The 25,037-nt window shown below is 38.2% G+C and overlaps 1 protein-coding gene across 2 annotated transcripts; it reads left to right on the top strand.

Moving 5' to 3' along the window:
- Positions 1 to 63: 63 nt before the first annotated feature.
- On the top strand, positions 64 to 25,037 carry bdh2 (3-hydroxybutyrate dehydrogenase 2). 2 transcript variants are annotated; one of them, XM_088906378.1, is made up of 10 exons: positions 64 to 250; positions 4,156 to 4,244; positions 6,313 to 6,391; positions 12,252 to 12,348; positions 13,059 to 13,167; positions 14,000 to 14,060; positions 18,728 to 18,841; positions 19,467 to 19,525; positions 22,693 to 22,785; positions 24,275 to 25,037. In XM_088906378.1, exons 2-10 carry the CDS (start codon positions 4,173 to 4,175, stop codon positions 24,326 to 24,328), a joined length of 738 nt encoding a protein of 245 aa, XP_088762504.1. In that variant the 5' UTR covers positions 64 to 250; positions 4,156 to 4,172; the 3' UTR covers positions 24,329 to 25,037. The 2 variants fall into 2 exon arrangements, with proteins under 2 accessions (XP_088762504.1, XP_088762587.1); XM_088906461.1 differs by lacking the exon at positions 24,275 to 25,037 and adding an exon at positions 23,778 to 23,827.

Genomic DNA, 25,037 nt, shown 5'->3' with positions numbered 1-25,037 from the left:
AGCTAAAATCTGAAATATCTGATGACGTACTTTCCTATTAACCTTCAGTGTACAATTCAATTTCTTCCGCTTTCCGTCCTTCCGCTTTCCCTCCTTGACCAATAGAATTTTTTTTTTAATAGAGGCTATAATTCTGATATGACAAAAAGTTAAAAACAGAAATAAGCGCGAAGTCTTATTCAGGAGTTCTGTTTTCTCTGAGCAGAGGTTAACATGTTGCTACTGTAGCTTCACGGAGCTCTGTGTGAGAGTAAGTTATACAAAGACGTTTGCTTAATATTCTTCAGAACGCCCCTAAAATATTGCTATAAATTATAATCTAAAGGGATGAGTTTTTTGTCTGGTTTACTTTTATTGCATTCTCTTTTTTGCTATTTATTTTTATTGCTTAAAAGATAAACATTTTCCTTGCAACAGTTTAACATTCTGCAAAATTGTATCAGATATACAGTAGCTAATCGCAAACAGGATTGCATTTGTTGTGTAGCTAGACCTGTGCAGTACGGTGCATTCAAGCGCCCATAAAGATAGCCTTAGAAGCAGAAAGAGGCTTAACAGGGCGAAATAGAATTTTAAATAGATTTATTGAAGCAATGTGAAAGTTGAAGGCACTTGACGGGACATATTTGAGTCTAAGAATTGATTGCAAAATTGTCTTGCGTGCGAGTCCTACACTGGACTGGCATTCTGTATTGGTTTAGACTCGCCTTGCACCTTTATGCTTCTATAGGCTCCTATACCCTTGTTTTGAATAATCAGGTTTCTGATGTCGGATAGTTTATTTTTCGAGAAGGTTTTGCACGATTTATATTTTAAAAATCAGATTAGAAGAGCAGGGGAAATTACGTAGTGAGGCAAAGTCTGTAGTTTGTCGCCGTTATCTGGTTAACTCCAAATTAATGATTGTTAAATCTTGTGTAATCTTTTACTAAAAGGCATGAGTTTTGAATGTTCTTTGGACCTTCAGTCTGTAGGTTAGGAAAATATTATGGTAGTGACTTACAGTACAAGAATACATCTGCAATGTAAGTGGCAGCAGGCTGGTTACTTGAGAAAAACTGTAATGTAAAATTCCGTCTTCCTTAAACCTGGGCAAAGTCCTGTCATCCAGCATTGTATCATATTTTTGTTCCTGCTTTTTATACCAAAATTATTGGATTTATGGTACTTAACTGAGAATTTAACAAGTTCTTCCACATGCAGATGTCATTGAAAAATGTCCTGTAAAAAGATCTGGGAAGCTTTTATTGGTTAAAACGGTTTGGTTGTACATACAGGTATGTTGTATTTCACACTTAGGATCTCAATGATAATCGAATTCAGGGAGAATATATATAATCTTAATCCGATACAAACTATTAAAATTTCTGGAAGACGTAACTAGAGTTTATCATTGATTTTGATTCACTTCACAAAAACAATTTGACAAATGGCTAACAAATTGGCACCTTGTTTTAACATAAAGGGGAATATGGTAACTCTGCACCACGTTTTTAGTTTTACAAATGTTCTACTTTTTTTCGAAGAAAATTTGATGTCTTGTTGGGTGTCATGGTAGCACAGTGGTTAACATTGCTGCCTCACAGTGCTGGGGCCCTGGGTTCAGTTATGGCCCTAGGGTGCTGTCTGTGTGGAGTTTGCATGTTCCTCCCATGTTTACGAGGGTTTTTGCCTGGTGCTCCAGTTTTTGCCCGCAGTCCAAAGATATACTGGTAGGTTAATTGGCTGCTAGAAAAATTGGCCCTGGTGTGAGTTTGTGCATATCTGTGTGTCTATGTCTGCCCTGCAAAACACTGGTATCCAATCCAGGGTATATCCCACCTTGTATTCTGAAAAGGCTCTGGCTCCCCCGTGACCCTGAATTGCATGAAGTGGTATGAAAATGGATGGATATTTCTTGTTTAATCAAGATGGCTAGCCTTGGACAGAATGTTTTTCATTTTTAAGACTCTCCAATCAAACAGCAAACTGGAACACTGAAAAAAATTATAAGAAGTACCCATGTGTAAATAACTATCCATACATTGTTGGAAACTGCAGTGTTTGAACATTTGTGTGAAATCGCTAATCTAGCTTATTCCATGAATGTTATTTGCTTAATCTTGACATCCCCGTATCTTAGCTTCCACTTGAAGTCTAGTATCTCCAAATAGAGTCTGAGATGTAATTTATGATAATGTTCACAGACACACTATAAGTGCTTAGTTAATTAGACACTGGCATTTAACGGAAGGTTTTGCAAAATCTCAAAAGACATGGCTTTTCCACTCTCCTAAACTAATTAGAATAATTCCCCTTTGTCTCCTCACTTTAGAAAAATACATATTCTAGCAGATCATTATATACTAAATATCTCTAGTGTTGTTGTAGGTTACCAGAATCTATAGCTAATGGCAACAAATTCCATTCTAATGTGTGCAGATGGTCAATATAATATATGCAATGCAGTATAATTATTAATTAGTAGGATGAAAAATGTATGAGGCCCAGGAAATGTAATGTCATCGTGTGGGCAGTGGTGAAACTGAGTTTGATATTGCTGTATTAGAGGCTTAGAAAAAACCTCTCACAGCTCTTGAATAGGTCTTTGAAGGGTACACATGGCTTTTCTGTTAAGGCAACTAACTCTGACTTTCAAAAATTCTAATCAAAATGTTGTACTTACTGTAAATCTTCATAGAATGAAGATCATATGAGGCTTTCCCTGGTCTCTGTGGATGTTATTCTCATGTGGGACTATAAGCATCTTTTTACTCATGGTTTAGGTGTGTCCAGGTGTAGTTTACTTTGGAAACAGGTTTCTTTAACCTTGTCCTCAGTTCTAAAAAAGGATATTCCTTACTCTCACTTTGTACGTTTTTTAAGGCTGGTTCTGGGCCTCTCATAGAAGTGTAAAATGGTCTGATTGCCTGATCTGACCTCAATGAAGATGATGTACATTGGAAAAAAAACACATTCCCTCCCCTGCCATCAGTTTATTCTACCCTATTGTGACATTATTGATATTGAATTCTCTACTGATACTGTACAGGTAAATCTCAGATCTGCTGGCATCAGGACAGGACTGCTGCAGTCAAATTATCACCCAGTCCTTATATTGTAGCTGTCTGAATTTTCTTTAGGGGCTCTTTGGTACAGTAAGAAACTCAAATGTGGGTTGTCACATACTGTATTCAGACTGTGTTCAGATTTTGTGTATTTTTGGTCTTATTTTCTGTTTTTGAAAAATGTCAAATGAAAACTGCTTCTCGAAAATAATCCTACCCTTGCAATCATAGTCATGTAAAAATCCTGTGATGTAAGTATCCTGTGAGTATAGTTTTTGGAATCCAAAACAAAGGAGTGATTTTGGATTTCATTGTGTACTGTAGAAAGCTATGAAAGTTATGAGCAAATTTCCATATGAGGGTGGAACAACTGATTTAGCTTTCAAGAAGTCAGTATACAGTATATGAATATTTTTTTTCAATTTGTATTTTTTGTAATTACCATTTGCTTTTTTACTTGCCACCCATTTGACATTAATAATTATTAATTAACATAGCTTTACTGCTATGGTTTTCTTGTCACTCAGAGGAGGTGAGAACTATGCTTTCTTTGTCATTTGCACATGCAAGAGTTATTTGCCCTGTTGCAAACTGAGTCTTGTAAGACAGAGTAATTGTGTTGCAGCTGTCACCGACAGCACCCAAAGGCATTTAGCAAACCACAGGAATCACTGTTGAGCTATAAACACTGGACTTGAGTGGGCTCAAACCCAAGCTTGGACAGTTACATGCCACCATGGGAAATCCTGGTCATTGTGAGCCAGTGATTTGGCCAAGACGCAGGCTGCTTTATTAAAGTTACAGTATACAGTGCGGTCTGCACTCATAACAATGGCTTTCCGACAGGCCATTCAAAAGTCTGTGATTAATAATCACATTTTTTAAATTAATGAACAACTGTAGTCAGTCAATGAAGGAATTTACCTTGCCAGAACTGTGCCAACTAACCTAATGCTCTGGTTAGTGAGCTGGCCCTGTTACATGTCATGAGGTGCTTGATTGTGACTAAAAGAATAGAAGAGGTTTGACTTTGTTCAGTTGTAATTTATTTTGTAGTTTTTGAACAGTATGATGGGAGCCATTAACTTATTTTCTTTATTTATTTCAGTTAACATTGTATCCAGCATGGGCCGACTTGATGGGAAGCTGATTGTCATGTCAGCTGCTGCCCAGGGAATTGGAAGGGCTGCAGCTTTGGTAATAGATGGTATTTTATATGGAAGGAATCTCTGAGACCATTGACATTGAAGCTACATACTGTATAGTCATTTCCATGTTGTTGTTCAGACAGGCAGCTCACCAACATTTTTTATGTGTTTTATCCTTTTTGGGGGGTAAATCATAATTAATTGTGAAAATAAATGTACAATGTTAATGATTTGTAACTTAATAGCACTAAATATTAAATTCTTATTCTTAGATTTCCATTATGTACTGACAGGTCAGGGGTAAAGTATGGGAAAGGAGCTCTGCAATCTAGAATCCTGTGGCTTGTGAGGGGCTATAAAACACTGCAGATCAGCTTTACAGAACAGCTTCATACCTTCTTTTTAAGGAAAATATAGAGATCATTATTAATTTGTAATTTATTTGGCTGATGCTTTTATCCAATGTGTATTTTTATCCACTTGTAAAGCTGGACATTTTACTGGAGTGGTCAGTGAGGTACCAAGGGACAAGGGTACAGCAGAGACCCACCTCTCAATCGCCCAGTCAAATCATGATCTGTTCTCCATACTGCTTCCACACACTAAGACACTCTATAGTACAGAAATGGCTCTTTGTAGCAGCAGTGAGCTCACTCACATTGGCATACTGTATCTCTGTGTAAACTGAGTGTTCAGATGTAAACTAAAGATCATTTTAAAGCTATTTTACAACATTGTTCTTGAGGGAAGACTATTTTAAGATCTAAATTTAATCTGAATTTAAGAATTCTACAAAAGTGACATTAAATAAGAGCTAGAGATACTGAACATGTAGCAAAAGGAAGAAGCTAAACATAAGGAACAATGAACAAGACAGCATCATAAACTTTAAAATCAAAAGTCGTAGTTGAAGATGTTTATGTAAAATGTACGCTGAAAGACAAAACTGCTGCATTTTTATAAGCCTCCCTTCAGCTATACTGTACATCACTATAGTAGCCCTTCATTCTCACAATTATAACTTAAGTCTCTGTTTCTGAACAGAAATGAAAGAGTTACAACTGCAGGTGATTTTTATTTTAAATTAGATTGATTAGATTAAGCACATCAACATCCCATTAAGACTTATCTCCAGATAATTAGTAGCCACTTTCCATCTGGTCACACTTAAAACCTCCGCAGTGTTCCAGTGTTAATCTTTTTCTGACCCTAATTAGTGATATAAATTCCCACTGTTATAGAAAATAGTTCATACTCAAGACTAGAGGCTCATCAGGCTGGAATGTATCAATTTACTGTAATGTTCAGTAGACTGAGAGCATGTGATTCCCTTCAGGATGGGATGCTAATCCTTTGCTGGGTACCCCAAGCAATTTTGATACAATTCTTAGAAAATGCATTCACCTACTGTATGCAGCGATGTCCCATTTCCTCCCATGATCTCCCTTGCCTGCAGGGACAATCGGATCCACTGTCCTTATAGTTTCATAACTTTCATGAACATGCCACTGAAGATAACTACTTTCTTGGGAAAAAAAAACAAATGCCTCATGCTAAAAATAGGTTTAAATAACAATTTTAAAAATGGCAGTTTTTTTTTTGTTTCTGTACCAATAAAGTTTTAAGATGGTCCATTTGTGAAATGTGATTAATTTTTAGTTTAACTAAACTACAGTATGATTCATTTTATTAAACTACAGTTCCTGCACTTCTTCTGGTTGACCTGGCATCAAATAGAAAGCCAATGCAGTTCTTAGTAAATAGAATGTGAAGTAGCAGACTGAGGATAAGTTAACACTAGTGATGTTTGGCCAATGCGCATGGTCACTTGAGGAATTCTGTCTATGACTATATTCTGTTTATAACTGTGAAGACTTTGTGTTTGAGTTCAGAGTCTCTCAGAGCTGTCAGAGTTCTGAATGAGCACTTTTAGCCTAGTCCTGAAGCCCCAGACTGTAATTTGTCATTTTTGTTACTATTGCCCACAATCTTCAGTGATGGTTACCATGAGCCATTTTTCACAAAATGTAAAAAATAATTCAATAGTAAAAAATAAATATCTCCCTTTTCTTTTTTGTCATCAGCAGAATAACCTTTTTTTCTTTGTACATACTTAGGCATTTGCCAAAGAAGGTGCTCAAGTCATCGCTACAGATATCAATGAAGAAAATCTTAAAGAATTGGATAGTTACCCAGGTGAGTTGCTGTTAAGAATTTAACTACTTTCTTGTTTCTGTCTCTGAAGGACAGTTTAGTGCTGCCATCTGGTGTGCAATAAAGAGTCAAAAATAGATGAAACCGGATACAGTGTTTAGTTTATTTATATAGGCTTCCTCTTTCACTGAAGACTTTGTGGATGTTATCTTCTAGGTAAATTATAGAAATAACTTGCATTCAGTTCATGATACAAACTGAAATACAGTTCCTCACTACAACAATAAGTAAGCTGTTTGTCAAAGTATATTTATTTTATTTATTCATTAATTCTTGGTGAATTGACTCATTTATTATACAGAGTGTCTGCATTTATGTCAGCAATAATATGGAGGTCATTTGCCTTTTTATGTGATATCCTTACAGGATGTTTGTGAAGTTGCTAGTATGCTATTCTGAGAAGGTCACAATTCAGAAGATCTGTAGAAAGCTGTAAAATCCCATTTTGGATCAATAATTTAATAGTAAAACAGTAAATTTTACTAATAGTAAAATAGTAAAACAGTTGTTGACATTATGGAAAACAAAGGTTCTTTATAAGGTTAAGGTTCTGAATAATTTTATAATTTTATAAGGTTAAGGTTCTGAATAATTCTGTAAATTTGTGAATGGTATTCCCGAATTTTATGCTTCCTCATAACACCTTGTGATCATTTTGTTTCATCACTAGAAAAAGGAATTGTTCAAATAAAATGACTGTATTTCCCCCCCTGTGTGAAACCTGTAATGTGTGTGGAGAACCATGGTGTGGGTGACTGCCATTTACCTTTCCTGTGCATTTGGGGGATAGGAAGTGATAGGAAGTGAGAGATATTTTTATCTCATTGGGTTTACCTTGCTTGATGTGAATCACTGCGTCTGAGCCTCGAGGATCAAGAGAACTCTATGCTCCTGCACACCAGTATGATGTGTCACCCACAGCTCTAGCCTGGCCCAATGATTAAGTCAGCGTCATCTCTGGAGTGATTATTCAAAACTACCACCTCAACTGCCTACCTACCACTACAGCTGTGGGGGTTGCAGCCTGACAGAAAGCATCACGTTTAGTCATGCATGTCATACCATGAACGAGAGCTCAGGTGTAGGAGTTGTGGTGCCTGTGACTGCTTGATTGCGTATCATTTCCAAGCCAACCATGCCAATGTGTTGCCCCAAGGTTGCCCACATATTTCTGTTTCCACATTCCTTTGCAGTCCAATAAATTTGCCAGCTTAATTGGTAGACCTAGAAAAAGACAAAAAAATACAAAAAAGTTGAATCTCCTGAAAAGTGACTAATTATACTTGATGAACTACCGAGGTATACACTGCTGGCTTAAACTTCTAATATCAACAAAGAACAGTTAATACATTATGATATTAAGTGTGTATGTATTGTCTAATACATCATGTTAGACGACACTTTAGAACCGACAGTACGTAGAAATTAAAATAATGTAAGGGAATTCAGAAAAACAAACTTGAACAAAAGAAACCTCTTTATGCATGTATAAAGTTGAATTCACATTTTTGGTGGCATCATTATTCATTCAATCATGACAAATTTGAGTGACTTGATTGCATAAGCATTCCATGAACTCATTAGTGAGAGGTCACAGATGATGAGGTGCCCTCATATACCCTGCATATCAGGAGAACAATGCATTCATGCTGTAGTTATGATGAGGGCTGGGGTGAGTCTGCACACTGTCACTTGTTGCCTGGAGTGTCCATAACCAGCAAACACATTAAGTAAGCGATAGGCCATGAGTCACCACACTGCAGCAGAATCGATGGGGAGTGTGTGATGGTTTGGCTGGGAGTGGCTAATTCCTGCAGAACTTCACAGGCAGGTGATTAATGGCAACCTGACGCTGATAAAATCCTGAAACCCCACCTGCTGCCCTTGCTGCCAGCGCAACCTGGCTTGGGAACATACTGTACATTTTCATGCAACTCATGTGTCGGAAACTTTCTCGCAAAATGAGAGTATGGCAGTTATGCCTTGGATGTTCTTGTGGGTGCTGGGGTGATATGTGTCTCAGAGACCAATAAACCAGCACATGCGTGTCCAGACTTTACAAGAGGAATGAAACAGAATCCACAACCTATTGTAAAGAATGCATCACCAATTTTCAACTTATAGGGCTTCCAATAGCGATTGCACATTGTTACTAGCCTGCCATCTTCACTGTAGACCCCCTGTTGACCACTCTTGTTAATCAGCATAATAAATTTTACCCTTGTTATTCTGCTCAAGAAACTGTAAGTGCACCTGCTACAGAAAAGATTGTCATTTTCCTGACAATAACTTTAAGAAATTGCTGAGCTGTAGTTATAAAAAATAAGTTTCTTTGGATGCTCAGAACATTTATTGTGCATATACCTTAATTTGATAAGTCAGCCACCAACACATCATTACCAGCTGACAGTTTTCCTAGTAGAAAGAAGGCACATTTGGATGCCACAGCTTCTTCCTCTGTGTAGCATATTTGGTATATTACAGAGGAGCTACTGTATGTGTCTGTTTAGGGTAGGTTAGGTATCTGAGATGGAAGAATTCAGAGCCTATAGAAAGTCTACTTCCCCTTGAACTTTTCACATTTTGTTATGTCAGTGCCCCAGAGTTGCATTTAAATTAAGATTTTTGTTCCCTTATCTACACACAATATTCCACATTAGGAAAAAATGGCATATTAAAATACAAGACTGAAATATCATAATAGGATAAATTTACACTATCCTGTATTAGTAGTTGATGGAAGCACCTTTGAGAACAGTTACAGCAGTCTGTTAAGATAGGTCTCTACCACCTTTGCACACCTATATTTTGCAATATTTGACCATTTACAATATGTCAACTGTAAGCCGAACAGACTTACAAAAAAAAGATCTGAACATACTGTAACCATTACATATAAAATTTGACCCCACAGACAACATTACCACAGCACATACAGATACCTGTTTCTCCACAAATATTTTTAATAAACAGACACAACACATCATTTAGTCAGTTGTACTTTGCTTTGTGCTGTTTTTGTAGTGAGTCTCTTGTATTGTAAATGTATTGTAAATAAGCACCGGATTTGTTTTGTGATTAAACAAATACAGGTTTATTATTATTATTAAGATTCAACAGTTAATGGATGACAGTGTTGTGGGAAATTCTTCACATTTAGAGGAGCAGGACACAGTGTTGTGCAGATTCAGTTTTATTGAGCTAGTCCAACAATGCGCGCCAAGTCTGCCCCACAGTACAGACAAACTGCAAGGGTTTCCCTGATCTTATGTACAGTCAGAAGAAAGTTTGTTTCACAATCTGAGTGCTTGTCCTGTTCTTTTATATTTAATTACTTCTAGTCCTACTCTGTCCTGCTCTAGGTTCTGTCCTTTGATATGCAGCAGACAGTAGTCTGGTTTATCCCGTTTGTGGGTGTTGTTCCTGTCTTTTATTATGAAGCGTTAAGCCACTGGGGCTGCTAAAGCAAGTCAGCTTTATGGCATCTTAGTGTAACTTTTGTTTGAGGTTAAATTAACAGACCCCTTCAACACCTCTCACAATGTGCTTAAGTGGTGATACCATGATGCTGGATAAGTGAGGTATATACATGTCCCACTTCAACAGTCTTCCCCTCACAAGACAAAATTGAGTTCTCCCATTAGAATTCATCCCATTAGTGTTCATCAGTTAATTTACCAAGCCCTGCGATATACTGTAAATGCTTTGGTGCTGTTTTTTATTCTAGTAATGGCTTCCTTCCGGCCAACCTGCCATAAACAAAACAGATTTGTTGAGTGCTTTGTATATTGTTGTCACATGCTCAATGTGACCAGTCTCGGTCATAAAAGCTTGTAGCTCTTTCTCTCTGATCAGTCTCATTCTTGCTCAGTCATCCAGTTTGGTGGGAAGGTCTGATCTAGACAGTGACATGGTGGTTACCATACACTTTTCACTTCTTAGTATTCATTCACTTAACCGTGTTCCGATGGATATTCAAGGCTTTTTGAATCTTTTTTGCCATTCCTCTGATTTGTACCTGTCTACAACTTTGTCACAGAATTCTTTTGAAAGATCCTTGGTGCTTGTGGCTGAGTCTTTGCTTTGAAATGCACTACCTGTCAGAGGGAATTGCTAAATTTATCCTGAAATTACATTAAGCATGACAATTTAACATAGGTGGAGGCCAGTTAACTTCATGTGTGATTTTGAAAGCAACTGGTTATGCCTCGATTGTAAGCCCCTTTTTAAGGACGCTCCAGCTCTTTCTTGTTTGTCTTGATTTTTTGCACCTGGCTCCTGTTCCAGCCCCTCCCTACAAAAGCCAGACGCTCCCACCATTCCAAGCTCAGCTTTGGAAGATGGACGCCCAGAAGCCCACCTACCAGCGAGTCCAGGAGGCGCTCGACATCATAGGCTTCGCAACGGCGTCCTGACCATCTGGGTCCAGGGCTCGGAGCACCTGGCCCCGTAACTCCCTTTTATTCCCCCGACCCTTCGCCGGATCCTGATCCGGCTTTTAACTCCTGTTTTGTCTGTCATGGATGGATTACTAGGCTCTGGGCTTTTGATCACCCATGGATTTTCCTACGGACTCCCTTTGGACTTGTTTGCCTTGGCCACGCCCCCCCAAGCACCAGCGCACCGTCAACACGCCCCCCTGTTCGTCTACCAGCCCCGTTCCTAGTCTGCTTTCCCCGTGTTTGTTTCACTCCCTTCCGGATTCTGCCATCTGCATAGGGTCCTGAAAAACACTTTGTGACTGGTTACATCTGAGCAAATTTAGAAGCACTATTAAAAAAGGCGGGCACTTATCCAGCCAAGCTATTTTGTTTTTTTTTATTCTTTTTCTATTAAAAGGTTTTCTAATTTGCAAATTTTGGGGTAGGAAGTGTAGAGAAATGAAAAGAAAACTAATGCCAAGCTATAAGGCAGCTGAATGTGGAGATTTGAAAAGGGAATCTAGTGTATTAGTGAGTCTAGAGATTACATTTAAGGCAAGCAAATTGATTCTCTTGTTGAGTCTTTTTATATAGAATATAGTGTTTCCAAGCTTTTGACTAGTACCGTACACCAAAACATAAGTGAATATGCAGAATACACAAAGATAGGAAAAGAGTAAGGATGTTACCCTGGCGTCCTGGCCAAATTGGCCTTTACCAGTCATGGCCTCCTAATAATCCCATCTATGAATTGACTTCATTACTCTGTTCTCCTCCCCACTGATAGCTGATGTGTGGTGAGCGTTCTGGCACACTATGGCTGCCATCGCATCATCCAGGTGGATGTTGCACATTGGTGGTGGTGGAGGGGAGTCCTCTTTACCTGTAAAGCGATTTGAGTGGAGTGTCCTGAAAAGCGCTGTGTAAGTGTAAGGAATTATTAATTATTATTATTAAAAGAGTAAATATGTGCTTGATTGTGAAAGGGAATGAAAAGCTTGCATAGTATCACGCTGAAATGTCATGAAACGCAGCAGGGAAATTGAAGGGATTTGTAGAAACGTAGACATGCTCTTCTATATTGAGTAGGAAGTTGTCAAATGCTACTATAGTTCGTGATACACTTAGGTTACTGCCTTCTTCATTCAGTTTTTCTTTTTGTCAATGATTGTGGTTGCATAACTGCGACCACATAACGCATAACTATTATATATTAGATATATATAGCCAAACACTGTCCTTTCTAGAGTCTAATTGGAATGGCCAGTACAATCTTACATGTGGATACACAGCCAGGCAGTTGATCGTGCTAATCAGGGCAGCAATCTCAGTAGATGACTTGCTGCACAAACCCAGTCAAGGCTTTCAGACTAAACTTCTTTGCTTTTTTTGCATTTTTTCCCTCCATTTTCTTTTATTAGGCATCACGACCAGAGTCCTTGATGTGACTAAGAAGGATCAAATTGAAGCCCTAGCCAAAGAACTAGAGAGGATAGATGTACTCTTCAATGTTGCTGGGTATGTGCACATTTCTGTATGTTTGCATCTGTCTTGAGGTTACTAGCCATTATAAGTGTAAAGCAGTGTAACTGAACTCTAAATATCTAAGTTGCATTTGATATATTATATAAAGCTTTTGATTTCAAATTGATGTTTTATTTCATCCGAGAGCCCATCTCTTTGACAAGACATGTTCAAGTTCAAGACCTGTTGACCGTGTGAAGTCTGCTGGCAATAGCGCAGTTTGGAACATACGTTTCACTGTTTTAAATTGTCCCTGACTGGAGCTCAACTTTCATCACATACGTGCTCCAAATTAGATTACATCAGAAAAAACAAATGAAGCTCCCATTTTTTAAAATGTTTTTTTAAGTCTGGGAGCTTTGATTTTGACTATTGTAAAACCATTCAGTAGAATAATGATACACTTTAGTTTCACTGCATGGAACAACAGTGTGCACTCTGGGGTCATTCCCACTGAAATGTAAAGTCTAAATGTGAAGGCTTATGTTCCTTATAAACAAATGTAGTGCAGATTTTAAAAGCATTGTTGCAATACAGTAATATACTTTGTAGTGAATTTTGAACATTCCCCAATATAAAAAAACAATTCTAAGCCCCCTTTTGTATTTTAACTTAGGAGTGTTTAAACGTATAATGATTGAGTAAATGAAGCTTCCCTGGCATCTATCTGAATATCTCAGCCAAAATGTCATATTTCTCTCTAGTTTTGTTCACCACGGGACCATCCTGGATTGTGAGGAGGGAGACTGGGATTTTACAATGAACCTCAATGTTCGCAGCATGTACAAGATGATCAAAGCTTTTCTGCCAAAGGTCATTGGTACTTTTAATTATTCTTTTAATTCCATTTTTTTAAGATTAAATGATTCCCACTGTAAATATATACTGATGGAAAAAAGAAATGCAACATTTTCTGGAATGAGAATACTATAGTTACAGCTTATGTACTATACCAAAAAGTTGTCAATTTGTTTTAAGGCCTCTGAGCGGCAATCCAGCTTGTGCAGTGAGGCTTTGCAACTTGCCAATCACACGAAAGCTTGTTAGGTGCACTTTTACCCAACGAGGTCCAGGTGGAACAATACCTGATCAGGTCACCTTTAAAAAGGCCTTAATTCAAAACTTAGGTCACTGCAAGAAAAAGACCACACTCAGTTTTCTGTGCTTTCCATAATGCCTTGAATGTCACCAGAAGCAAGGGAGAGGGCCATTGGCATAAATGTCAGGGAAAGTTTTAGCAGATCGTCAGGACAGATGATGTCTAAGATCCGGTCGCCCTCGAGTGTCCACAGCAAGCAGGACTGATGCACCAGACTGGTCCATCTGAGAGATTGTTTCAGATCTGCCACCCGTACTGCTTCCGAATCTGCTAGCAGACACAATGCCCGTATCAGTGACAGGCTCCATGCTGCTGGCCATAGAGCAAGACAACCTGTCAGAGGCCCTCTGCTCACACCTCTTAGACATCACACCCAATTGGCTTGGGCCAGACAGAGGCTCGTCAGCAGTGGCATCAGGTCCTCTTCACAGATGAGTCACTCTTCAGCCTGTTCCACACAGACGGGAGGGTCAGGAGGTGTTGCGTTTCTTTATTTACATCAGTATATTTTTGACTGTTTTGACATTTTGTCACCTTTTTCTACAGATGTTGGCTCACAAGTCTGGAAACATTATAAACATGTCTTCTGTTGCATCCAGTATAAAAGGTAATTTTCTGAATTCATGGTGGCACAGTGGTAAGCATGGCTGTCTTGCGGCTCTGGGGCCCTGGGTTCAATTCCAGACCTGGAGTGCTGTCTGTTTGGAGTTTGTACTGTATGTTCAGTGTTCACATGGATTTTTCATCATGTTCTCTGGTTTCCTCCCTTGTCTTCTGAGAAAATTGTCCCTGGTGTGAGTGTGTGTGCCTGCTCCGAGATGAACTAGAGTCCCATCCAGGGTGTATCATGCCGTGCGCCCCTTGCTTGCCAGGATAGGCTCTTAATCCAGTTGAGGATTCAATTACTCTCTTCCTCTAATGAAAAATCAACTCCACCCCTGCCCGCAACTGTGAAAAACAGGCACCGTACCACATTGTAAACTACTGCCCAAGGCAGAAGATGTCCCATGGTTTCTTAAACAACCACATAACACCTCGCAAAGCCATAAACTGTTTTCAAAACCTACAGATGCAGCCATTCAAAGTGCGTGGCACAGACACGTACCGGAGGTAATTGGCTACGGCCTCGCACATCGTGACGCGTGATGACGCAAAATACTGCGGTACGTGATTAGTTGACCGACAGGGGCACTCGTGGTGCGTTGGTCGGTCGTAGAAAGATTTAAATTTCTTTACTGTGCCCGTTTTAGTATTGAATATTTATATGGAATTTTACCACTGAAGGGAAATCTTAGTAGCTGAGCATAAAAAGAATAGGAGCATACTGTAATGCGTGTGAAGGCCATAAACGATATTAATTTTGGAATATAAACATACAGTATATGGCTGGTCTCAGTACTTTAAAGAAAACATACACACCAGTATTCCATTTCTCCCTAAACATTTTAAGCATCAAAGTCTTTAACTAACGTGATACCGGAGTCAACAAGCATACTTTTAGAATTTGATTAAAAGGGAATATAATATGGAATCGCGTATCTAAAGAAATTAATAACGATATAATTATATTCATGTACCGCAACACAAGAATAGTACATGCTGTATGATGTCTGTTGATAATGTTTGTAGGGCTTTTTCAACACTCCTCATGTGACCTTGCCGGTGGCGCTGTGGGTTAGGTTCCTGACTCCCACATCACATGTTGGGTGTTTGAATCCAGCTGGAGCCATGACTTTTTTTTAACAAATATTTCTTTGAAAAAATAAAACGTTTCCCTGGGTCAGAGATTAAATAAAACTTCACTCGCACCAAACAAATTTATATTTCTAAATATCACAACATGATCGAATTTAAGTCATTTTAATAACAATGAATAGTCACCTATGCGTTACAATATAAACATTTATATTGATTTAAATCGCTAACGCGTGTTTAAATATATGTGTTTTTTGATTCACAATCAGACAAATGCAACATAAGTTGATATCTTTGTCTTCTAAGTATCTTAATAAACTTTCAGCATAGCTTTCTCCCCATTTAGATTTATTTTTCTTGGGATCTTGGGATCAAACGTGGAAAGATTAGATTGTAATCGTTTTTATTTTTTAAATACATTTTAGGAAAGTGTAATCTATACTAAAAAGCTGTACACCACCTGCTATAAAGATACATATTGTAATACTTTCGGGTTCGGATAGGACGGACACAAGAACTCAGACTTGCGGAGTTAAAGCAAGTTAAAGCCTTGATTTTATATATCACCTTTAAAAGTGGCATCTCAAGGCAATACAGTAGATGTAAAAACAGTTAAAAGGACCACAGATTACAAAGTAAATACCCAACATTGATTGTACCCATCTGTCATGCTAATAAAGCACCTTGAATTGAATTGAATTGAGAGAGAGGGGGGGGGAGGGCGAGCGAGAGAGCACAGCCAGGACAGGCAAATAAGATACACTCCACAGACATTCACAACAGCGACATATCATAAAACTTTTGCACATATTGTTAAATCATTACTTGTTTTTCAGTAAGTTAAAAAAACACTTGAATTACTTATCCAGTCTCTCGAAATAAAATTATTTTTCAAGCAATGCAACTAATGTCGGGCAACGTCTTTTTTTTAAACATTGACAGCCACATCTTAAATCTTGTCAGTCAGCTCTTTTTTCTCTATTTGAATTGTGGCGATTCAAACAACTTGGGATAACAAGTGGTCTCAAAGTCACCGAGCTCACAGAGCTTCAGCAACAGATGACAATTTCCTTAGTCCTTCCTTAGTCCTCCTGAAATTGTCAGATTATGAGTGAATAAAAGCATTTTATTAAAAAACACGTTTGCGTTTGTTTGGGAGCTATATTATGTATTTTTCATATGTAAGATATAATGATGTGTTCCTGCTTACACATCGCACGACTTTAAAAGCTAGAAAAACAGGTTTCGATTCACATTATCTGGCAAGCCTTGTTTTGTCAAAGGACAGCACACTCTCTCTCGCTTGCCCTAAACAGACAATACACAGGGGGGAGGGCAAGCGAGAGAGAGAGGGGGGGGGGTGATACGTGAATATAATAATGTGAATTCCATCAAGTCAATTTGCAGTATTCCCAGAAAGAGCCGCATCCCATCCACTGTTCCTCCAGAAAGCTTATGCAGAAGTGAAGGAATTTAATATGGAATTAAACCGGTTTCACAGGTATTTTCAAAGTAGAAGGGGGCGAGATTTCCAGCGAAAGACACCTCCCCCCCCTCCAAAACCCAGTAAGTACAGTACTTACTAGTTAAGAAAACTAGGTGTTAGCATAAATTATTAGTAATCAATAATATTACATTTAGCACTGTAATAAATTGTGCTAATAATAAATTCTATCCTACTCTGAGAATGTAGGGGGAGGAAGAATGCCCGTGGTCTTTTCACTTACTGCAATATTATGGACACTCAATTGACTTTTAAAAAAACAACTTTTTTTTGACAGCTGGTACAGCACCCCACCGCGCCCATGCGCCAGCATTATGTTCTCATGTACGGGTAGAATATGTTCATTGTCTTCCAATGAAAGAAGGGTTCCTTTCGCCGTAGTCGGGAGACATTAGAAGCTTGCCACGCCCGGACAGTTACACCAACGCATTAGCATGTTAAAGCGATTTAATTGAGGAGCCTAGCTTTCTTAACTAGTAAGTACTGTACTTACTGGGTTTTGGAGGGGGGGAGGTGTCTTTCGCTTACAAACATTATCAACAGACATCGTACAGCGTGTACTATTCTTGTGTTGCGGTACATGAATATAATTATATCGTTATTAATTTCTTTAGATACGCGATTCCATATTATATTCCCTTTTAATCAAATTCTATACTTGTTGACTCCGGTATCACGTTAGGTAAAGACTTCTATGCTTAAAATGTTTAGGGAGAAATGGAATACTGGTGTGTATGTTTTCTTTAAAGTACCGAGACCAGCCATATACTGTATGTTTATGTTCCAAAATTAATATCGTTTATGGCCTTCACACGCGTTACAGTATGTTCCTGTTCTTTTTATGCTCAGCTCCTAAGATTTCCCTTCAGTGGTAAAATTCCATATAAATATTCAATACTTAAACGGGCACAGTAAAGACATTAAATATAGATATACATACTGTATACAGTACAGTTTGCATACAGTAATATGTTTATGTTCCTAAATCAATCTCTTTTATGAGCATGTGAAAGGCATGGTGAATCGGAGATTCTCAAAAATTACTGTACTTTGCATGATTGGAAACAAATGATTGCGAAATGCTGTGGTGTTACTTTTACAAAGACGGTCAATGAAAAAAGAATGTGGACCAGGGCAATACTTTGAGTTTACAGCTTGTCCAATGTCATTCATTATTAATACTATTAGTAATATCTTCGTTAAAGACTTTGATGGCGACAGCTCAAACATGAGAGGTTGAGCTTTATTAGCTCCACCTTGCGGAAATTCCGGATACTATTATTTTACTTGAGGTACTATACGAGAATTTACGGTAACTCGCGGTAGACTGCGTAAAGCGCACCGCAAAATAATGCGGTATCGCCTGCTCGTTTTGAATGGCTGCATCTGTATGTACCACATACCACCTTACCTTTGCATATCTAATCACCATGATTAGATACAATGGAAAAAGTATAAAGATGCAGCACAGGTCTTCACGCAATGTCTTGGAGTCTTACAGTGGATATAAAAAGTCTACACACCCTTATTGAAATTGCAGATTTTTGTGATGTAAAGCCAGAAATCAAGATAAATCATGTCAGACTTTTTTCTGTCTTTAATGTGACCTTGCAACCAACAAAATTCAAGAGAAAAACAAATAGATAATTATTAGGAAAAATAATTGAAATTACCCTGGTTGCATAAGTGTGCACCCCTCCCCCCCCCCAACTAATACTTTGTGGAAGCACCTTGTGGAAGCATTTATTACAGCAGTACGTGTTTGTGAATAAATCTCTATCAACTTTGTGTGTAAAGGCTTTCATCTTAAAGTTAATTTGCGAAGGTTCAGGATCACTTAATGAAACTGTACCCTGATCATTTTTGTAGCCAGACAGATTTGTCAATGACATTTATGACTAATCATGGAAACCAAAAGCTTCTCTGTATGAAAACCAATACATATATGATCAAACATTCCATTTTAGTTCTTAAGTAACAAACTTAATATAATTTGTAGCTGTGATTTGCTACATTGCTACTACCTTAACATAAGGTGTCTCATTTTTTTTCTATGCTTTTTTTTCTTCTTACAGGAGTTGTGAACAGGTGTGTTTACAGCACTTCAAAGGCTGCAGTTATTGGGCTTACCAAATCAGTGGCAGCTGACTTCATCGAGCATGGGATAAGATGCAACTGTATTTGCCCAGGTAACTGTGTAGCAGACTTTTAACAGTTTCCCACACTTATGAATGAAAATCATCAAATTATTTTTTTTGAAGTTGTGCTGAAATTTTGTTGAGGAGATGACATTTTATGAAATTAAAATACATAAATTGTTATGCTGAATATCATATGTCAGAGAGTGTTGAACAACAGAGGATGTCCTGTGAATGTCACAGGCTAGTGGTGTGTGTGGTGACCAATACAGACTGTACATGCAAGGTGCATGCATTGTATCAAGTTGCAAATGCTATTCTGGGAGTTCTGTTCATTGGTCTCTGGAAGTCATTGCATTCCATTCTGTTCAATAGCAGATCTGTCTCAATCTCGTCTTTCAAGACAGCTGTCGTTGCATGAACAATTTGAGCACGGGTGTTGTCCTGATGGAGTATAATCAGAATAAGCCCTCGGGAAGTACAAAAGTTAGGCTGTAGGATTTGGTCAGTGTATCAGCATGCTGTTATACTGCTATCGATCACTGCAAGTGGAGTTCTATAGCAGCTATACATATAAGTGCTTTAACAAGAGGTGTAAAAGGTAACCTGAAAATATAAAGTATTTTATGTGTCATTACTGTGTTTGAACTGTGGTATATTTATTGCTTAATTTTAGGAACTGTAGACACACCTTCATTGAGAGAAAGAATCCAGGCCAGACCTGATCCTGAACAGGTATTTCTTATTTCGAATATCACTGTCTCTCTTGCACGCACTAGTATGTTTTGGTGTGATGAGTTCCAGAGTTAGGAGATACAGAGCTACAGGGCTAAAAGCTTTCTGATAAAACAGTTATATTAGACTCTATGTAGCATTTCTTCAATAAGATTGGACCCGTGTTGTATGACTTGGAAGGACAGCAGACCATTTTTTGGTTCAGTTGCCATAGGAAGGTCAAACTATAGGTCTATTTCTAAGGATTACAATGAATTTGCATGTGTTAATATATGAATTATATAAATATACATATAAAAATGTAAGTATTCCACTTGGTCTATTTTTAAAATCATCCTTGCTACCTGCATTTAAAACTGTTATTACAATTTAAAACGTCTGTTTCTCAATTAAATAACACATATGACATTAATGAAACAACCTCAAATATTCTTCAAATATTTAAGACAGTTAAACCAATTGTCATAACAGCAATAATAACAATAATGTAAAGGGGAACTGCAATTCTATTTTTTTATTACCGGCTTAGAAAGAATCAGCATTGATGAGTGCATTTCAAAAATAAAATATACTTGTAAAGCCTCCAATTATATCACAAAATAGCCGAAATTTCCAGGTTTGCACAGTGCCATGTTCTGTGATTCAAAATGAGGCGACAAAACTTCCAGTTTATTACATTTAAAGAAGCAGGCTTGTGAATACATCTGTTTTAATCCAATAGAAATATTGCTCCTGATTTCAAGGTGGTTTTGCCGACAATACTACTTACTTGTTAACTCTGCATGCAGAACACATTGGAATGTTTCTGCAGTGAAATGTCTACTGCACAACCTGTACTTACTTGCTCTTACGTCACATTACATTATTTATTACAGTGACTAGTGAGCAGGAAGGGCTGCATCACATCGCAATTCGTGCAAACTCTCACTCTCACCCAATGGCGAAACCAGGGGTTTGCAGCAACATGGAGACTATACAATACTTTCACAAAGTTCATGATTTTGTGCTTAATTTATGATTTGTAATTTTTTTCTATACTCTCAATGAATTTATTTTGTTACCAAGACTTAATGACCAGCCTGAGAAATTGGGATCGCTGTTCCCCTTCAAATGCATTTCTTAATCCCTGTAGGACTGCAAAAAATACATAAATAATGGGATCACAGAGCTAATCCAATCTTGGCCCTTGGGTAATCCCACAGGTTTATGTCACGATTATAGTCCCCCTTCCTTAAGGGTGCTCCAGCCCTTTCACTAAGACTTTATGCTCTGCATCTGATTTCCATATCATGCGAGTCCGGGACCAGGAAGCGCCTGGTCCCGTTAAGGTTTTAACCTCTGTTCCCGTTCCTGTTCCCCGTCCGCCGGTTCCGACCCGGCCTTCGTGGTTTTTAATTCCTTCCTCTGATGGATCTCCTGGTTTTGGACTTACCTTCATGTTTTGGATACTCTATGGATTACTCTTTGGGATTGTTCGCCTCGGCCACGCCATGCCTTCCCCGTGCACCAGCGCACCTTGGACACGCCCCCTTGTCTTCAGCCCCGTTTTCCTGCATGACTTTTCCCTAGTGTTCCCCCACTCCGTCGGACTGTGTCGTCCGCATAGGGTCCGGAAAGAACTGTTCGTTACAGAATGCAGAGCCAACACCTGGACCCCGCGGACGGCACCCTGGCAGCCTGGATTCCATCAGTTTTTTTTTTCTCCCCTTTTTTTTTCTTAGGGCTTCGGAGCCGCCCTGAAAAGGAGGGGCGTACTGTCACGATTATAGTCCCCCTTCCTTAAGGGTGCTCCAGCCCTTTCACTAAGACTTTATGCTCTGCATCTGATTTCCATATCATGCGAGTCCGGGACCAGGAAGCGCCTGGTCCCGTTAAGGTTTTAACCTCTGTTCCCGTTCCTGTTCCCCGTCCGCCGGTTCCGACCCGGCCTTCGTGGTTTTTAATTCCTTCCTCTGATGGATCTCCTGGTTTTGGACTTACCTTCATGTTTTGGATACTCTATGGATTACTCTTTGGGATTGTTCGCCTCGGCCACGCCACGCCTTCCCCGTGCACCAGCGCACCTTGGACACGCCCCCTTGTCTTCAGCCCCGTTTTCCTGCATGACTTTTCCCTAGTGTTCCCCCACTCCGTCGGACTGTGTCGTCCGCATAGGGTCCGGAAAGAACTGTTCGTTACAGTTTATTAAATTTTCAGGTACCTTTAGTAGCCAGAAGCATCACAAAAATCAGATGTCAAGGAACAATGTAATTGCAAAGCAGTGTCTGAAGATTATCTCCTGGTTCAAATAGTCCTTCCTTTACACTAGCTGTATTAGGTGTGGAGCACTGTGCAGTTACAATTGATAGCAGTTTTATCAGCCTGTAGCCTGATCTCAACAGACCTCAGAAGCAAAACAGGTCTATTCCTGGTCAGTTTTGGGATAGGAAACCTCTAAAAAAAGCCAGGCTGATACTGCAAGTGGTGTTGGTGGACCAGTAGATGGCACTCCTAGACTTAACTTCCCGAACCAGTGCTCTACTGTGATGACCTGGGAATCCGTGTTGTAGGAGGTGCAATCCTTTGGATGAGATGCTGAAGTACTGACTACTTGTTCACTACATAATCCCATGGAATATTTTAGGAGTAGGGGTGTTACCTCAGTGTCCTGATTAAAGTCCAGTTTGGCTTTGCGCAGTTTACCCTACTCAGTTTATGACTCTTTAATCCAGTCGGTGAAGTAACCCCTTGTTTCTTCACCTGATCTGATCTGGTGTGGAATGGAGCTGCTGGAACATAATTGCTCCTGCACATCAGCCAGGTGAGACGTTTGCTATATAAATGCATGGAATTCCTGTTAGACTGTAATGGAATTGTTTTCTAGTTAGAGGTATGTGAATTTTATTTTATGACTGTGGTGAGAAAAAGGATGACAAAAACTTGGTTGGAAAGTTTGTGTTGTAAAAACAAAAAGGCAACCGGATGGCATTACTTCAGTTATTTTAGTTCTGAGTGCCTGGGTTTGTGCTGACGTCAAATGGGGTAAGTAACCTTAGTTTGGTTTGGTTAATTTCCACATTGCCAAAATCAACAGATATTTTCTTCAAGAGTCTTTTCAGGCTAGACATGAAAAGGAGGCATTACTGGCATATAGATTCCATTTTTGAGCTGAATTTTTTGTTTTTTAGGCATTAAAAGACTTCCTTGCTAGACAGAAAATGGTTAGAATGTGCACTGCAGAAGAAGTGGCCCAACTGTGTGTATACCTGGCCTCTGATGAAGTAAGTTCTGTGGTCTGCTCAAGGAGGATGTGGAAATAGTTGTCCAAAAAAAGGGTGTGGAATTATCCATTTATAAGAGTTACAGTACAGTTACAGTATGAAGGGGTGTGACACTTCAGAGAAGGAAATGACAGGGACTGTAATTTAATGTTTAATTTTCAGTTTTATGCTGTCTTTGGTGGCACTATCATAAGGGACCCTGGAAAACACAAAGGGTTGTACCAGGAGTGATATTTTGTAAGATGATGCAGTTTAAAATGACCTGTAGTGCTTGAACTTCTAATTCTTCCTTTAGTAAAAGTTATTTTCATAGGAATATCTTCATCTAGACCTAAACAGTAACTTGACATTAAGTGATCAGATAATTCAACTAGATTAAAAAACATAATACACAAATAACACAAAAGTTGTACACGTCTTAAAGTTACAAAATGCAGAACCAGTTTTTCTCCTTTAGTGGAAAAGAAGTGAAAGTGTAAATGTTTTATATATAGTGTGTGCCTTCTTTGTTTTGCTACACAGAAAATTAAATCCTGACTTCCTCCTCATTATCTTCAATCTAGTTGAAACTTTATCTTTCAGTTTGTGTATTTCATCGTTCTTATTTATTTTCAGATAGAAATTATTCCTTGTCAAGAAAAAAATATTTGTTAAGTTTGCATTTTGCAGAAACTTCAACTACTGATTGTTTGCATTATTTGTACACTATATTTACTCTCTGCTAAGGTTACTAGTGTCACCTGTGTTGTATCTAGGCAGTCAAAGCTAAAACACCAACAGGTGTGATAAAACAATTCATGCCTTGATTGTTTTGTCACATATAAAACACATGCATTATATAAAAGAGACATAAAACTAAAATATTCAAGAGTATTACAGTCATAAATTTAAAAATCAAACATGGACTTACTGTAAAGTGCCCAGTGTAATTTCATTGAAATGATCTTTATTTGATTATTTTATTTACTGTATATGTTTTACTTTTTTGGCAGTTTTCCACTGATGGTAATATTCCATAGAATAGGAAGATTCAAGTATTCTGGTACTAATTATATCTTATATGTTATACATAGTGGAAACTCATTAATTTCTCAGGATATTAATATAAGCATATATTATGACTGTAATATCACTGTATCATGTGAGTGCAATGAGAGTGCATAAGGTAATTTTGATTCATTCAGACTAGTTCTATTTTGAGGGTTTGTAAAAATAAAATGATATTCTGATGATTGCTCATCTGTTGTGATTTATTCAGAGCCTCAAAGTTTCCACAGGGGAATGCTCAAGGTCAACCAGCCACTAGAGAGATATTCCAAACACTAATAAACCTTTAAAACTCACTGCTGTTTAAAAAATAGAATGTAACACACTAGGGCAGTGATAAGAAGAAAACAGATCTGTTGTGTGTGACACTCTGTGTACAGTCAATATGGGACATTGTTAAACTAATACAGACGTGTATAACTTTTATTTTTCCCAACTCTAGTCTACCTATGTGACTGGGACTGAACATGTCATTGATGGCGGATGGAGTCTCTGAAGAGCTCAAGGAATGTTTGGAAGGACAAGGAAAATTCAGCACATAGCAAACATTTCTTCTAAAACAAGGGCAGCACCAGTACATCTGTAATTTAATTGTGTTAAAATTTTGAATTAAACCTCAGTATTGTTCTACAGTCATTCTACTGTGAAAGAGACATGAGCAAATGCAGAACAAAGCTGATAACTTAATTTGTAACCATCCACTTGCGTGCATGGCACTTAATGTAAACCCTGTATAATTTGTGTAACACCACTGGTCTAATGTAGTGTTACAATTCGTGTGTGTAGTGAGGTGTTGTGAAGCCTCATAGCATCCTGCTTCTTAATTAGTATTTTAAACACTAATCTTTATCCTTGGTTCATTCCGATACACACTGAAAGAAACTTTAAGTTACTTTTTCAGAATGCTCTAGTTTTCACGTTATTGACTTTTTGACTGTGTTAATGATGGGAGAGAGGTAAAAAAAGCGATTCAAAAATCAAACTAAAATTACATCACTATCACAATTATACTGAGTTCTACTGAGTTATTATTTTGTAGAGAAACCAACTTTTAAGCAAAATAGCTTTGAGTCTTTTTGGGTATGTATCAGCTTTGTACATCAGGATTTTTATCAAAATTGTAGTACTTAATCTTATCTGATCAATACTTTGTCTGTTCATGAAAATTAAGAAATAATGGGAATAAAGAATTGTTGTTTCATTTA

This window comes from Atractosteus spatula, chromosome 1 (genome assembly GCF_055471065.1).
Source record: "Atractosteus spatula isolate fAtrSpa1 chromosome 1, fAtrSpa1.hap1, whole genome shotgun sequence".
Lineage (NCBI taxonomy): Eukaryota > Metazoa > Chordata > Actinopteri > Semionotiformes > Lepisosteidae > Atractosteus > Atractosteus spatula.
Note: the sequence above shows the minus strand (reverse complement) of the source record. Positions and strands in the feature narration are given on the sequence as shown.

What these genes read in the sequence shown, in the direction of transcription:
- bdh2 (XM_088906378.1), top strand. Translation starts at nt 4,173, where the DNA reads ATGGGCCGACTTGATGGGAAGCTGATTGTCATGTCAGCTGCTGCCCAG. An exon ending in AGAATTGGATAGTTACCCAG is followed by an intron (nt 6,392 to 12,251) that starts GTGAGTTGCTGT and finishes TTCTTTTATTAG; the next exon opens with GCATCACGACCAGAGTCCTT. An exon ending in TCAAAGCTTTTCTGCCAAAG is followed by an intron (nt 13,168 to 13,999) that starts GTCATTGGTACT and finishes CTTTTTCTACAG; the next exon opens with ATGTTGGCTCACAAGTCTGG.